The 15478-nt window shown below is 35.0% G+C and overlaps 1 protein-coding gene across 1 annotated transcript; it reads right to left on the bottom strand.

The window, feature by feature from the left end:
- Positions 1-3876: 3876 nt before the first annotated feature.
- On the bottom strand, positions 3877-4744 carry LOC107860833 (copper transport protein CCH). The gene is made up of 3 exons (XM_016706320.2): positions 4491-4744; positions 4307-4382; positions 3877-4217 (listed from the first exon to the last, which is right to left on the bottom strand). Exons 1-3 carry the CDS (start codon positions 4497-4499, stop codon positions 4081-4083), a joined length of 222 nt encoding a protein of 73 aa, XP_016561806.1. The 5' UTR covers positions 4500-4744; the 3' UTR covers positions 3877-4080.
- Between the last annotated feature and the right edge of the window lie 10734 nt (positions 4745-15478).

Genomic DNA, 15478 nt, shown 5'->3' with positions numbered 1-15478 from the left:
TTGTGTCTTATCTTAAGATGCTTTGTGATTTGAAAAGTTCATTTGTTATGAACTTGCATCATTGCTTTATAAATATGTGCTTATTGAAAAGTTTTGGTTTGCTTGTTGCCATGACATGTTTGGAAAGTGTTTGTAGAGCTTTGTTAGCTTATTCCTTTAGTATAACTTTCTTTTGGATGGATTTGAGTTAAATACCCTATCTCATTGAACTATTCTTGGTTGCTTGAGAACAAGCAATAGTTTAAGTTTGGGGGGTTGATAAGTCGTCAGTTTGACGACTTGCTAGCACTTTTTAAGCCTAAATTATCATATATTTTTATTGATTTGATGGTAAACTCTTACTTAATGCTCATTTATGTAGGTAAAAATAAAAAGGGAAGATGGTCAAGTCATTCAAGTCAACAAGAGGCCAAATGTGAAGGAAAAGAGTCATCCGTTTTGTATCTGCTTTGGAGCTGCTATCCATCTACTCTCCATTCACTTTGGATCCACCCAAGCAGATCAAGAGTAAGGTGGTAATTTTGTAATTTTGTCAAATGTGGAAGTGGGACCTAAAGAAGGGTTCCTAGCTCATTTTTCAAGACCTAACTTTCAATTTTCATCTTAGCTTCTATCTTTTTATATTAGCACCTATCTTTTCATCCTAGAAGAATATTATACTAGTCTCGAGTGAAAAATATATGTGAGTGATTCCCAAAGAAGAATTAGTGATTTTCTATTGAAGATTTGTTGAAACTCCAAGTTTGGAACTACATTCTCTTTATTTTTCATGGATGAAGTCAATGACAACTTTGGTATATATTTACCCTTTTTATCTATGAGTAGCTTATTCTAAATCTTGGGGTTATGCTTGCTTAGGTTATGGTAGTGCATGCGTTTTAGCTAATTATTCTCCTAACTAGTTATTTGTGATGGGTGTTGTATTTATTCCATGATTTAACTAAGTGTTGGGGGTTGAAAACCCCTAATACCCTTAAACCCATGTCATTCTTGAAAGAGGAGACATAGGTGAGGAATAAATACAACTAATAACTTGATTCATTTCATTTAATGATATCTCTTAGATATAAGGATGCCAATTGAGGCAATAGATGTGGGAAATTGTCACACTTATGAAGTGTTCGAAAGAACCCATTTGTAAAATTTGGTATTGTAATTGAAAGATTGACATCAATATATTGACATTAACATCAATACATTGACATCTAACCTACCCATGACTTTTAGCTAAAAGTTGAATAAATTGTCAAGCACCCATGCATGAACCCACTCCTAGAATTACATAACTCCAAGGCTTATTCTCAAGTGAATTCACTCTGGACATTTTTTAACATAAAGATAGTGCACTAGAATTGAAGTAATTGTCACTATAAACACATGCAAACTAATTCCCCCATTTTAATTTATATTTGTTTTATTCACATTACAGATCATCTTTTAGTAGACTATCAACACTCTTGAGTTTTGAATTCCATTCTTTCACTCCTTGTGTATTCGACCCCAACCTAAGTTGGGTTATTGTATTGACAACGATCGCTTACACCCATTCAAGAGTGTAATTTGAGCGTTATCACCTTCCTACTTAAATATATGAAAGTTTTGGCAAAAATGCGCAGATCTAAAATTTTCCGCATGATAAAATTTAGGGTTAACATCAAAAAATTATCGAGTATTATATTGAAGGATTTTAATTCTGAATTTTGAATATATTATAGATCTCGAAGTCTAGTTTTTGAAGTATCAAACTGTTCATATTTTTTATCTTCCTACAATGAGATATAATTTTTTTATCACTAACATGCTGGGCTGAGAAAAGGTGACGAAAAATAAAAGAAAAGTAGAAGGGACAGAAATTACTTCAACATTATTCATGGCTTGAAAACCCCAAAATTGATGTTGAAAAAGTAGGGAACCTACAACCTTTTATAAAGTTGTAGGGTGGTTGTTTCCTTCTCAAATATAAATTCAAATTGAAAGAGTTTCCATCTCCAATATAAATTCAAATTGGAGGTTGTTTCCTTCTTCAATATAAATTCAAATTGAAAGTTGTTTCCTTCTCCAATATAAATTCAAATTGGAAGTGTTTGCATCTCCAAAATAAATTCAAATTGGAGGTTGTTTTCTTCTTAAATATAAATTCCAATTGAAGGTTATTTTCATCTCCAATATAAATTCAAATTGGAAGAATTTTATTTCCGATTAAGTAAAGCGGTGAAATTTTTTTCAAAATCTCTTTGGAATTGGATAAAATCAAGATATCCTAATAGAAGTGGACATCATTAAGAAATTCATAATTAGAATTGGATATCATGTCTCACCAATGGGTCTTACGTGTAGAAATTTAAGAAATAAATTGGGTCTAAAAAAAGAGAATTTTTGGGAGGCAATATCAATACTACTACAACAACAACAACAAACCCAGTATATTTCCACATCGTGGGGTTTGGGGAGGGTAGAGTGTACGCAGTCCATACCACTACCTTTAAAGAAGTAGAGAGGCTGTTTTCGATAGACCCCCGGCTCTGAGAGGCAATATGATAATATTTTGGGCTTAGCAAAGTGGGTTTAGCAATATCAATATGCAAATTAAATGTTTCAGCTTTAAATTTTCTCAATTAATGAAATAAGGTGTTCATATGTATGATAATCTTAGAACCACGAAGGAAGCATGTTTAAATAATCATACTTCAAATCTTGTCTCTAAAGTATACACCCGACCAGCCTAGAAGTAGGAGCTTTTTGTGGGCAATGAAATTTTATTAAATTAAAATCTGTAAGAAATTCGGATTATGTTAAAATCAAAATATATTAGTCTCAAATGAATATTACGGATTAATATAATTGAATTAATTATTTAAGTCCAAACATGTGTTGATTTAGTTAAAGTTCAATTCTTATTGAGCTAGCGCATTGATTTGGGCTACAAATGATGAAACCACTTTGTTAAGCCCAAGATATTATCATATTCAAGACACTCAAATAAGAGCCACATATCGAATAACGTGATATGTCAAGTCAAATGAAGGAGTCAATAGAACCATGCGTGTTAAAATGATGCACCAACCCACTGAAATTATTTTAAACCAACAAGTTAAAAAAAATTCTTTCTTTTTTTTGAATATTGTATCAAGTCAAAAAATATAACATAAAATAAGATAAGAAGGAATAAAATTTATTAATACCTTATCTCAACATAAAAAGATACTAGAATTTACATAAATCTTATGCTTAACTTCTAAAATTGATAAAATTTACGCGAAAATTATCTCAACCTTTTTATGATAGAATAAGTAGATTAATCAAGAAATATAATTAATGCGTCATCCCAATGCACACAACCTACAAAGCAAGCATAATATATCGGTGGAGCATACTCAAAATATCCAATTACCTTTACCATTCACTTATTCCATTTTAAATAATTATGGTATTCGGATTAGCTTGTATGTACCTCGATTAATTTCACAGGATATCTTTCTTCTCCCACCAACACTAGGTACTAGATAACTCTGTTTACCAAGGCTATAACAGATGAAAAGCAGGGGTGGTGCCGGCCTTTGGCACGAGGGTTCATCCAAACCCGCATGGGCAGAAAACTACACTACGTATACATGTCTACAATTATTTTTTATGTATATATAATAGATTTGAACCCCATTCGATTAGTCTTTCTTCAAATTTTGAACCCCCTTAGTGGAAATTCTGGTTCCGCCTCTAAATTGGAAAGAATTCACCTAGTATTTGTATGTGTTGGAAATTAAACCTGAAACATCATAGTGCTCGATCCAACTTCATTGAACAATTAATTTGGCTGCCCCATTCACTTGTTTGTTTGTAACTTGTTTTTCCAATGAATGCCAGAGCAGAACACAAAAATTTACGGAATGAAGCAAATGTTAATTATAGAACACATAATGTGATTAGTACATTGGATTTTGGTTCATCTATCGAGATTTAGAATGTATAACTACTTCAGAAATCTTCACGATTGGAGCAATATGAGATACAGAAAGATCAACTATATATTAATAGGATGATACTGAATAAGATAAAATAGCAAAGGTCGCAGTGTCTTATTGATTAGTAACTTGATTGGTGATCCCAGTTGCTTGCTTGTTTCCCTATCTTGTGAAGAACTTTGATGACCTTTTCAGTAGTCACATTTCCAGTTACTATTACCTTGTTAAGTTGTGTATCCACATCATATGTTTCAATATCTGTCACACATCCAATTGAACAAATAAAACTTAAAAAAATCAAAATCACGTGGATCATTTTCTGGGGGATAAAAAAATACTTGTCCTACCTTCAATTTTCTTGATTGCCTTCAAGATTTTTTTGATGCATTCGTCACAGTGCAAACCGACTTTAAGCTCAACAACCTAATGCACAGATGAAAAGTAAATTTCAAGCAAACTGTTACAATAGAAAAATCGGAAGTTTAGTCTAAAAAAGAAAACCAACTACACAAATGGTTTTGTATTACTAACATTGGCCATTGCAGTTGCTAAGTTATCAAAGCTTCTTAATAGGCAGATGCAAACCAATCTTCTTAACTAGTGCTACTTAGAGAAGAACAAAGAAATGATGAATGGTTAAATCATTTGAGGTTGAATAAAGAAAGTGGTGGGGGTATAGGATTCTTTTCTTTAGGTGATTGGGGGTTATATCACTTTGTCAAAAGCTGCTTTAAACCCATTTTTCCTCGACGCGTAGCCCATTAGTCTCTGCTCATTCATTCAGGTCCGTAAAAGTTTGTTTTTGCTTGGATACGCCTATAATAACAACTCAATTCTGTAAAATTAAAGGTAACTTTATTAATTTATTTTATTTAAATATTATTTTTAAAAAAAAATGACATTGATTATATATTTAAATTTAAGGAAATATTAGAAAGATTATGACCAATATATTCTTGACTGCTTAAATATATACTCCCTCCGTTCTATTTTATGTGTTGTCATTTGACCGGGCACGAAGTTTAAGAAATAAGGGAAGACTTGGTAATGTTTATCAAATTGCCCTTTATCAAAAAATGTGCTACTTGTTTTTAATTAAATGAGATCAATAAGGGTAAAAGTGGAATTGTGTCTTTAAATATTTACCAAATAAGGAAAAATGATTTTTTTTTGGGACGAATCAAAAAGAAAATAATGACACATAAAATGAGACGGAGGAAGTATTTATTTAGGAAAAAAATCATAACTCGAAAAGAGCACTTAAAAAGGGACGAAGAGAATATTTTCCTTACGAAGAGAGTATTTTCCTTCTCCCACCAATTCAATCAAAATATATGTAAAAATAAATTTTAATGAAAAACTAATTATTTTTTAGTAGTGACTAGACACAAAATGATAATTTTTTTCTTGACTTTATAAATTGAACAAACAAAATTAAATAATTATTTTTATTATATTGGATAAATAAAAATCGACGAAGTAAGTATTTCAACAAAACATTCTAGTAATGTTGTGATGTAAGCCAATCTGGAACTTTAAGGAAAAAAAAATCGACAATAGGTATTTATTTTTCGATCCAAAGTATGGAAGGTTTGTTTTATTTACTTGCTAACAAGAGGGAAAATAAACAGAACATGTATGTTTCACCTATGTGCTTCACAAATGTGTGGGGCAATTGGTCTGGTGGTTGAAGCTTTGCTTGTCATGTGGAAGGTCTAGTTTGATCTCCTATGGCAACACTATATTTTTGTGCCCATCAAACACGGTTGCTTGGGTAATTTTGTCCATAGCAAGAAAATCGGGCCCCACATAAGTTGAGTTTTATTTGATTTTCCTGCTTTTATTCCTTTTAATTTTTTTTATTTTGTTTCTCAAGGTATTCCTACAGCAGGCAGTCGTGAGATTAATCCTTCATTCCTCGATTAGCGCATTTTGTGGTAGGGAACTGCCCATCCCTTTTAATTTTATCCTTCGTTCCTCGATCAGCGCATTTTGCGGTAGGGAACTGCCCATCCCTTTTAATTTTATCCTTCATATATACTCCCTCCGTCCCATTTTACCCGTCCTAAATTTCCTAATACAGTGTCCCATTTTACTTGTTCTTTTTTACTTATCAAGACAAAGACAATTTTTTTTCCTTATTTTACCCTTTGCATTAATTACTTTTTCTTTAAATTAAAATTTAAACATCATTTAATAGGGGTATTATGGTAAACTAGCCATGTTATTTATTATTTTTCTTAATAGCTGTGTCATCCCAATTTGAAACGAGTAAAATGGGACGGAGGGAGCACATCTTTTTTTCTATTGGAATAAATTAAACATATTTCACTTCATTATTTATTATAGTTGGAGTTTAAATGTACTTTTTAAAAAATTATGTATATCCTTAATTTTTTAAAAATTATGAAAATTATTCTGTTTAACTAATCTATTCAAAATATACAATTAAATCTGCTCAAACAAATAATATCTCAAAATATATAATCACATAATCTAATAGATTAGATCTCATAAACGAGTTATTACATACTATTACAAATATATTTAAAATTTATTTAAAGATTTTGAAATTGAAGTTGTATTTGTTCGTAATTTTTATAAATAATAATTGAAAATATTTAAAAGATACAATAAGTCACAATAATTGTCAATTCAAAATGTTTACAATAAGTCACAATAATTGATATTGCAAAATATTTAAAAGATATATACAAAAATTATGATAAAAGAAAAAGTTGACTAATCACAAAATTTGAAAGATGTCACATAAATGGAAATGAAGAAAATATTATTTTCGTTACAAATACTATCAACAATTAAATTAACAGTATACTTTAAAAGAGTCTATTATCTGATTTCATATTGTTGGGTTTGTGCCTTGGACGGCGTTTCCAACTAGACTATCTAATAAGATAGAAAGGGGAAAGAGAAGCACATGCCAGACTGACACGACCCGAAATCGGGCCTTGTTGTATGGGCATCTCAAGCCCAACTTGAACCAAAGATCACCCTGTTAATCCAACCTAGACATCACACCAATACACAAGTGTCGGATGAACTCCGACTATATAATCAAAATAGCGGAAACATATCTAATAGTTATAACTTACACAATGTCTAACATCTCATTTATATCAACATATGTCTAACATCTCATTTATATCAACATACTAGTCCAAAGTACCCAAGTCCACAGTCATCTACAATACCTCTACACAAATTCAAAGTCTATATAAATATCTATATATGTCGAAACATGCTCTCGACAATAGCCAAAGCCAAATCTAAGACAGGTCTATAACATAAACCAAGGACTATGAAATGTATAACTTTCGAAGCATGGAATCTCACCACTTCAATTTCAATCACACGAATCGCTTGAACACCTATCACTACGCAAGAAGAGAAGAAAAAACTCTGACCCATATGTCACGTAGAAATATAGTGTTTGGAGATGGTTAGCGGTTGGAGCGCTAGCATGAACTCAAAGATAAGAATAAAATATCATCATTATTCAATATCAAGTTATCACTTCATATTCAACCACATTTATATACATAGGCATACATATAGGTATATCACATGCCAAACAAGGGAACAAGGCTTAATAACGTTCACGAGGCACTCAATCATGAGACATGGAGTGGAGGACTCCGACCTTCCACACGTATAGATTCAACCATTTCTTATTAGGCAAAGGATTTTAACCACATTTACTTTTTATTAGACTTGGGACTCTAACCACATACACATTCATTTGGCAAGGGACTCTAACCTCATTAGGCAAGGGATTCTAACCACATGATATTTCATTCGGCGAGGAACTTTAACCTTAAGAGATCTTTTTAAGCAAATGAATTTAACCTCAAGCAATTTCATTAGGCAAGGGACTTTAACCTCGAGCCATTTCATTAGGCAAGGGACTTCAACCTCAAGTCGTTGCGACTATCATTAGTCGATATTGGGACTCAAGCCTTTTATCCATACATTATTATCCATTCAATTCACACGTAAGAACTTTAAACTATTTTAACTAATTCAACACCATATATGAACACAGGGTCTTCATGGAAGCATTTGTCACTCAAGAACTTTAATAGACCAATGCCTTAATTCAATTCAATGTATGGGCATCAAGACCCTTATAAACCATTCATTTTTTATTAGCAATCTTATGCCATACTTTAGTTCAAACATAATTCAATTTCATGTCTAGGGACTTTGACCCCTTATTAGCCATCAAACCAACAAGGTCATAATTTAACTAATTACATGGCTAACAATACCTTTACAATACCATTTACCAATAACTCATACTTATTGGGCCATTGCCCTAGTTCAAAACATCATCAACATGTGACTAGACATTTTACTTAAACATTTTCACAAACACCTTGTGTGCATGTATTTATCAAGGCCAATTTTCAAGTAAAAATCATCAATATTAGGGTTACTCAAGACCCACATGTTAAACCACAAGCAACAAGCACTCACATGTGCAAATCATCACCAATATCATGTATAAACACAAGTCTAAGAAAAAGCACACATTACTCATCACTAGGCATTAAAACCCTTAACATTTGATCTCAAAACATTTATTTATAAGCCATAATCCATGTATAAAACACATGGTATTTGAGTTATAAACAAGGGAAAGAGTCACATTTATTATACAACTTGATTCAAGGAAGAACTTGAGTTCACTTTGCTTCTAGACAATCACCCCTTGGAACCCTAGCTTCTAATCTTTCAAGAATATGTTTGAGAGAATATTTAGGATGTTTGATCCACTCAAAATATGTTTTAGGAGGCCACACACACTTATATAGTGAGGGTACTTTGGGGTTTTGGGGTGGGAAATGACCATAGAGCCCTTGACTTATAAGTTAGAAAATGAACCCAAGGTAGAGTACAACTCACTTAAGTCAACCGTACCCTAGAGTACGAGTGGTACCCTAACTCGTACCCTAGGCGTCACCTAAGACTCATACACTATCCAAGGTACTACCACACAACTTATACTCGTATCCAAAGAGTACGATTGGTACCCTAAATTGTACCCACAACAATCCACTCTAGACTAAGACAACCCTTCATACGATCAAGTAATGTATGACTCGTACCCAAAAGCACAACCATGAGGAGGCTAACTCGCACCTAGGATAGTGGTAACCCCTACCACACTGCCTAGGGTATAAGAGGGAGGTCATTAAGTCGTATCTCAAGGGTACGACTAGTACCTTAAGTCGTACCTAGTCTAGAGACTTCAAATGAGGGAATTTTCTAATGGTTCAAAGCCTAGGTGTTTTAATTCTCCCTTACTTGGATCATTCTTCCTCGAATGATGGATAAAATAAGCATAAACACAAGTTAACACATTATTACACATCAAACCAACCCTTTAATGAGTTAGAAAACAAGCATGCAACAAGGATACAACATATATCATGATCATTATCAATCAACCATTCATTCCATTGACTTTGGGACTCAAACCCATCCTTTACCAAGGACACTTGTTAAATTCAAAGTGTAGGGACTTGAACCCATCGTCTATCAAAGATGCTTGCTCAATTCAAAGATTAGGGACTTAACCCCTATATTCTATCAAACACATAAACCAATTCAAAGCTTGGGGACTTGAACCCATCGTCTAACAAAAGCACAAATCAATTCAAAATATTGGGGACTTGAACCCATTGTCTATCAAAGACCTAATCAAGGTAAGAAGATTAACACATACCTCTATCATAAGTTTTCAAAATAGATAATAAATGCGGATACTTGGACTTTTATCCTCTTCCGCCTCCCAAGTAGTTTCCTCAGACTTTTGGTTCCTCTATAGAACCTTCATCGAAGCCACCTCTTTCGTTCACAACGGGCAAACTTGCCGATCCAAGATCCCCACTAGGACCTCTTCATAGGACAAAGAGTCCAAAATACCAATATCTTCCAAGGGAACGACCAACGAAGGATCACCCACATATTTTCGTAATAAAGAGACATGGAAAACCAGGTGAATGGAGTTCAAACTAGAAGGCCACTCTAACTTATAGGTAATATTGCGAACCCTCTTCAAAATCAAGTAGGGACCAACATATCGAGGACTAAGTTTTCCTTTCTTACTAAATCGTATCACTCTCTTCATGGGAGACACCTTCAAGAATACCCAATCGCCAATACTAAACTCTAAGTCCCTATGCCTCACATCTGCATAGAATTTTTGGTGACTTTGAGTTATTTTTATATCACGAATCACCTTCACCTTCTCGAAAGATTGGTGAACCAAGTCGGGATCAAGCAACTTACCCTCGCCAACCACCCAATAGGAGAACGACATCTCCTACCATATAACACCTCAAAAGGGGTCATACCAATGCTAGAGTGGTAATTATTACTGTAGGCAAATTTAATAAAAGGCAAATGGTCATACCAACTACCACCATAATCAATCACATAAACCCGCAACATATCTTCCAATGTTTGGATGGTCCTCTCCGCTTTTCTGTCCTTCTAAGGGTGGAAAGCAGTACAAAGGCACACATTAGTACCCGAACCTTTTTGGAACAACTTCTAAAAGTGAGATGAAAATAAAGTACCACAATGCGAAATGATAGAAACCGGAGCGCCATGCAACTTCAGTATCTCTATAAGATACAACTTAGTATAATCCTCCACCGAGTAACTAGTCCTCACAGGTAAAAAGTAAGCGGACTTGGTTATTCTATCCATAATGACCCAAATAGAATCACATTGATTCCGAGATCGAGAAGACAGGTAATGAAATCTATATTATTTGTCTCCCACTTATATTTGGACAATACAATCTCTTGGTACAAGCCTCCGAGCCTCATGTGCTCAACTTTTACTTTTGACAAACCATAGTCACATAATTAGCCACATTACGCTTTATATTATTCCACTAATAAAACTTTTTAAGATCACGACACATATTTGTGGAGCTGGGATGAATAGCATAACGGTAACCATAAGCCTCGGCCGTGATCTTTTCCTTTAATCCATTGACGTCGGGAATACATAGTCTACCTTGGCATCTCAAGATACCATCACCGCCAATCACAAAGTCAACATTCTTTTGTTGACCCATATTACTTTTAATCTTCATCAAATCGAGATCCAACATTTGCTTTTTCTTTATCTCCACAATAAGAGATGACTGTGATACTTGATGCATAAATACACTACCATCTTTCGAGTTCGTAAGACAAACCCTAAGATTAGCCAAACGGTGAATGTCTTTCACTAATTCCCACTTGTCCTCATACACATGCACTAAAATCCCCATGGACAAATGGCTAAAAGCATCGACGTCTACATTAGCTTTACCTGGATGGTAATGAAGACTCATATCGTAGTCTTTCAACAACTCAAGACATCTCCTTTGCCCGAGATTCAAATCCATCTGAGTAAAAACATACTGAAGACTCTTCTGATCGAAAGATATCAACATAGGCCCCATAGAGATAATGTCACCATATCTTTAATGTAAAAATCATGGCTAACAATACTAAGTCATGAGTAGGGTAGTTCTTCTCATGAACTTTCAATTGTTTAGAAGCTTAGGCTACCACCATACCATGTTGCATCAATACACAACCAATACCAATATGAGAATCATCACAATAAACCACAAAACCATCATTACCCTCGGGCAAGATCAAAATCGGAGTCAAAGTTAATTTATCTTTTAACTTCTCAAAACTACCCTCGCACGCATCTGACCATAAGAACTTGACCTTCTTTTGGGTCAACTTGGTCAATAGGGAAGCTATAGTCAAAAAAATCTCCACAAATATAACATAGTAACTGGCTCAACCCAAAAAGCTCCGAATGTCGGTTGGAGTCGCAGGTCTAGGCCACTTCTTAACCACTGCAACCTTTTGAGGATCTACCATGATCCCTTCACTAGAGATAACATGACCAAGAAAAGCTACGACTTTCAACCAAAACTCACACTTGGAGAACTTAGTATACAAACGATGATCTTTCAAAGTTTACAACACGGCACGAAGTTGATCGACATAATCCTCCCCACTCTTAGAATAGACTAAGATATCATCAATGAAGACAATGATAAACAAGTCCAAGAACGGATGGAATACCCTATTCATCAAATCCATGAATGTCGTAAGGGCATTGGTTAACCCAAAAGACATACTAGGAACTTATAGTGACTAAATAGGGTTCTAAAGGCAGTCTTAGAGATATCCGCATCCCTAATATTAAGTCGATGATAACTCAACCTAAGTTCAATCTTAGAGAAATACTTTGCACCTTGAAGTTGATCAAATAAATCAACGATTCTAGGAAGAGGATATCTATTTTTTATGGTCACTTTGTTCAACTGACGATAATCAATGCACATTTAAAGGGAACCATCCTTCTTGCGCACAAACAACACGGGAGCACCCCAAAAAGACACACTAGGATGGATAAAACCATTATCTAAGAGTTCTTTCAATTTCTCCTTAAGCTCATTCAACTCAGACGAAGCCATTCTATAAAGGGGAATAGAAATCGGGCAAGTGTCCGAAATAAGATCAAACCCAAAATCAATTTCCCTAGAGAAGGATCTTCCGAGTTAGAATCTTTAATAGGACCAAATAATACAAACATCCCTTTGAGATCAACCTTTGGGCTTTAAGATACGAAATGAATCTTCCTTTAGGAGCTAAAGAACCACCTTCCCATACAATGATCAGCTCATTAGGGAATTTAAAAGTGACCCTACGAGTCCGAAAATCTAAGGAAGCATAGCACGAGTGAAACCAATCCATCCCCAGAATGACATCAAAATCAACTATGTCCAATTCTATCAAGTCTACAAGAATTTCTCTACCACTAACATATACCACACACCTTCTATAGACTCTTTTAACAACCACAGAGTCTCCTACGAGGGTAGAAAAAGAAAAGAGAACTGATATATGCTCAAGATTAAAACTAAGAGGTACAACCACATACAGGGTCACATAAGAAAGAGTAGACCCTAGATCAAGCAAATAATACACATCACAGGAGAAAAGTTTTAACATACCCGTGACAACATCGGGACATACCTCAGAATCCTGCCAAGTAGCAAGTGCATACAAATGATTCCAGCCAGCGTTGTACCCAAAATAGAAAAAAAAACACTTTTTGGTGCAGGGGTAGATGGAGTAGCAATAGAGGCCCTGTTGGCCCAAGAAGCTGCCAAAGAGCGGCACTCTCGCTGCAAATGACCAATCTAACCATATCTAAAACATTTGTTCCACCCCTTCTTACACTGGCCATAATGAGACTGGCTACAGAATCTACAAGGTGGATAGAATGGAGCCAACTGAGCCTCACCAATCTGAGATTGGGCACCCGATGCTCAAAACCAAGATCAATGATCACCTGAAGGCTTTAGGTAAGGAGAACTACTCAAGAAGAAAGAATCCAAATTTCCCCACTTCTTTCTTGGCCTCTTGCCACCATCTCTCCCACTTCACTCAGAAGGCCTAAATTTCTTTCTTTTCTTTCACCAAACTCAACTTGTTTTTTTTTCTCTTCTTTTACTTATTGTATATACATAACCAACCTAAAGATGTCCATCCGTTTGATCAAAAAAGTGGCTCTACTCTCCATCACCAACTCACGGGATAATTTTGAAACAAACTTACACATTCTAGCCCTCATGCTAAAAACCATCTAAGGAGCATACTTGGACAACTGATGGAATCTCAAGGCATTCTCCTTGAGAATCATCCTTTCTTATTTCAAATTCACAAACTCTTTCGTTTTTCTTTCCTCAATTCTTGAGGAAAGAAGCGGTCAACGAAGGCACTAGAGAAATCCTCTCATACAGCAGCACTAACATCCATACCCCTTGACACTTCCCATTCTTCATACCACTCGTACACTATATTCTTCAATTAGTAGGAAGCAACATCAACGCCCTCAACTTTCGTAGCATAAATAACCCAAAAGATCTTCTCTATTTGATCAATGAATTCTTGGGGATTCTCCTCAACCTCCATACCCATGAACATAGGAGGGTTCAACCTCATAAATTGGCCAACTCTTGTGGCCTTAGAAAATAGAGTAGCCGGAGCACCACGCCCCAATTGAGAAGCTACTAATTGAGTCAAAAAGTTAATAGAGCAACAAAAGTCAACATTAGAAGAATCCCTTCGAGGTGATTGAGGATGAGTGTCACTCTCATAGTCAAGGTTGGTGGGGATAGGTGAAACCCCATGAGGATGGTCAAATATCACACCTCTAGCTCGAGTTTGAACCCTAGAAGTTTGACAAACTTTTTCTACATTGTCCACGGTCTGGACAGAAATATTTGTCTGAGTATTAAATCTCCTTGGAGGCATGATCTGAAAGATAGCAAACAGAAACCAGAGGAATCTAAGACCTTAGACTCTACAGCTCGAGAATGAAACAAAAAAAAAAGAAAAATATTCCTAAAATATCTTGTATCCCCTCACATATAACTGTGGTGCACTTCATACCGATAAAAGAGACTCTACTTGACACGACATTGTGGACACCCAACTGATCATGAACATAGGCTTTGATACCAACTTGACAAAACCTAAAATCGAGACTTCTCGTATGGGAATCTCAAGCCCAACTTGCACTGGATATCACCCCGTTAATCCAACCTAGCCATCACACCAATACATAAGTGTCGGATGAACTCCGACTATATAATCAAAATAGCAGAAATACATCTAATAGTTATAACTTAGACAATGTCTAATATCTCATTTATATCAACATACTAGTCCAACATACCCAAGTCTACAGTCATCCACAATACCTCTACACAAATCCTAAGTCTATATAAATATCTATATATATTAGGACATGCCCCCGACAATAGCCAAAGCCAAATCTAATACAAGTCTATAACATAAACCAAGGACTATGAAATATATGACTTCCGAAGTATGAAATTCACCACTTCAATGTCAAGCATAAGAATCGCTCAAACACCTGTCACTGCAGAGAAAGAAAAAACGAAACTTCAGCCACTATGTCACGTGGGGACATAGCGTTCAGAGACGGTTAGCGGTTGGAGTGCTGACATGAACTCAAGGATAAAGATAAAATATCATCATCATTCAATATCAAGTTATCAAGTTATATTCAACTATATTTATATACATAGGGATACATATAGGTATATCACATGCCAAACAAGGGAATAAGTCTTAACAACATTCATGAGACACTCAATCATGAGACATAAAGTGGAGGACTCTGACCTTCCACATGTATAGATTCAACGATTCCTACATTCACTTTTTATTAGACTAAGGACTCTAACCACATACACATTTATTTGGCAAGGGACTATAACCTCATGCACTTTTATTAGGCAAGGGACTCTAACCTCAAGCCGTATTAGATAAGGGAATCTAAACATATGCCATTTTATTCGACAAGGGACTTTAACCTCAAGAGATCTCTTTAAGCAAGGGAATTTAACCTCAAGCAATTTCATTAGGCCAGGAAAT

The sequence above is a fragment of the Capsicum annuum genome, chromosome 2 (assembly GCF_002878395.1).
Source record: "Capsicum annuum cultivar UCD-10X-F1 chromosome 2, UCD10Xv1.1, whole genome shotgun sequence".
Lineage (NCBI taxonomy): Eukaryota > Viridiplantae > Streptophyta > Magnoliopsida > Solanales > Solanaceae > Capsicum > Capsicum annuum.
This window is presented reverse-complemented; position numbering and strand designations above follow the sequence as displayed.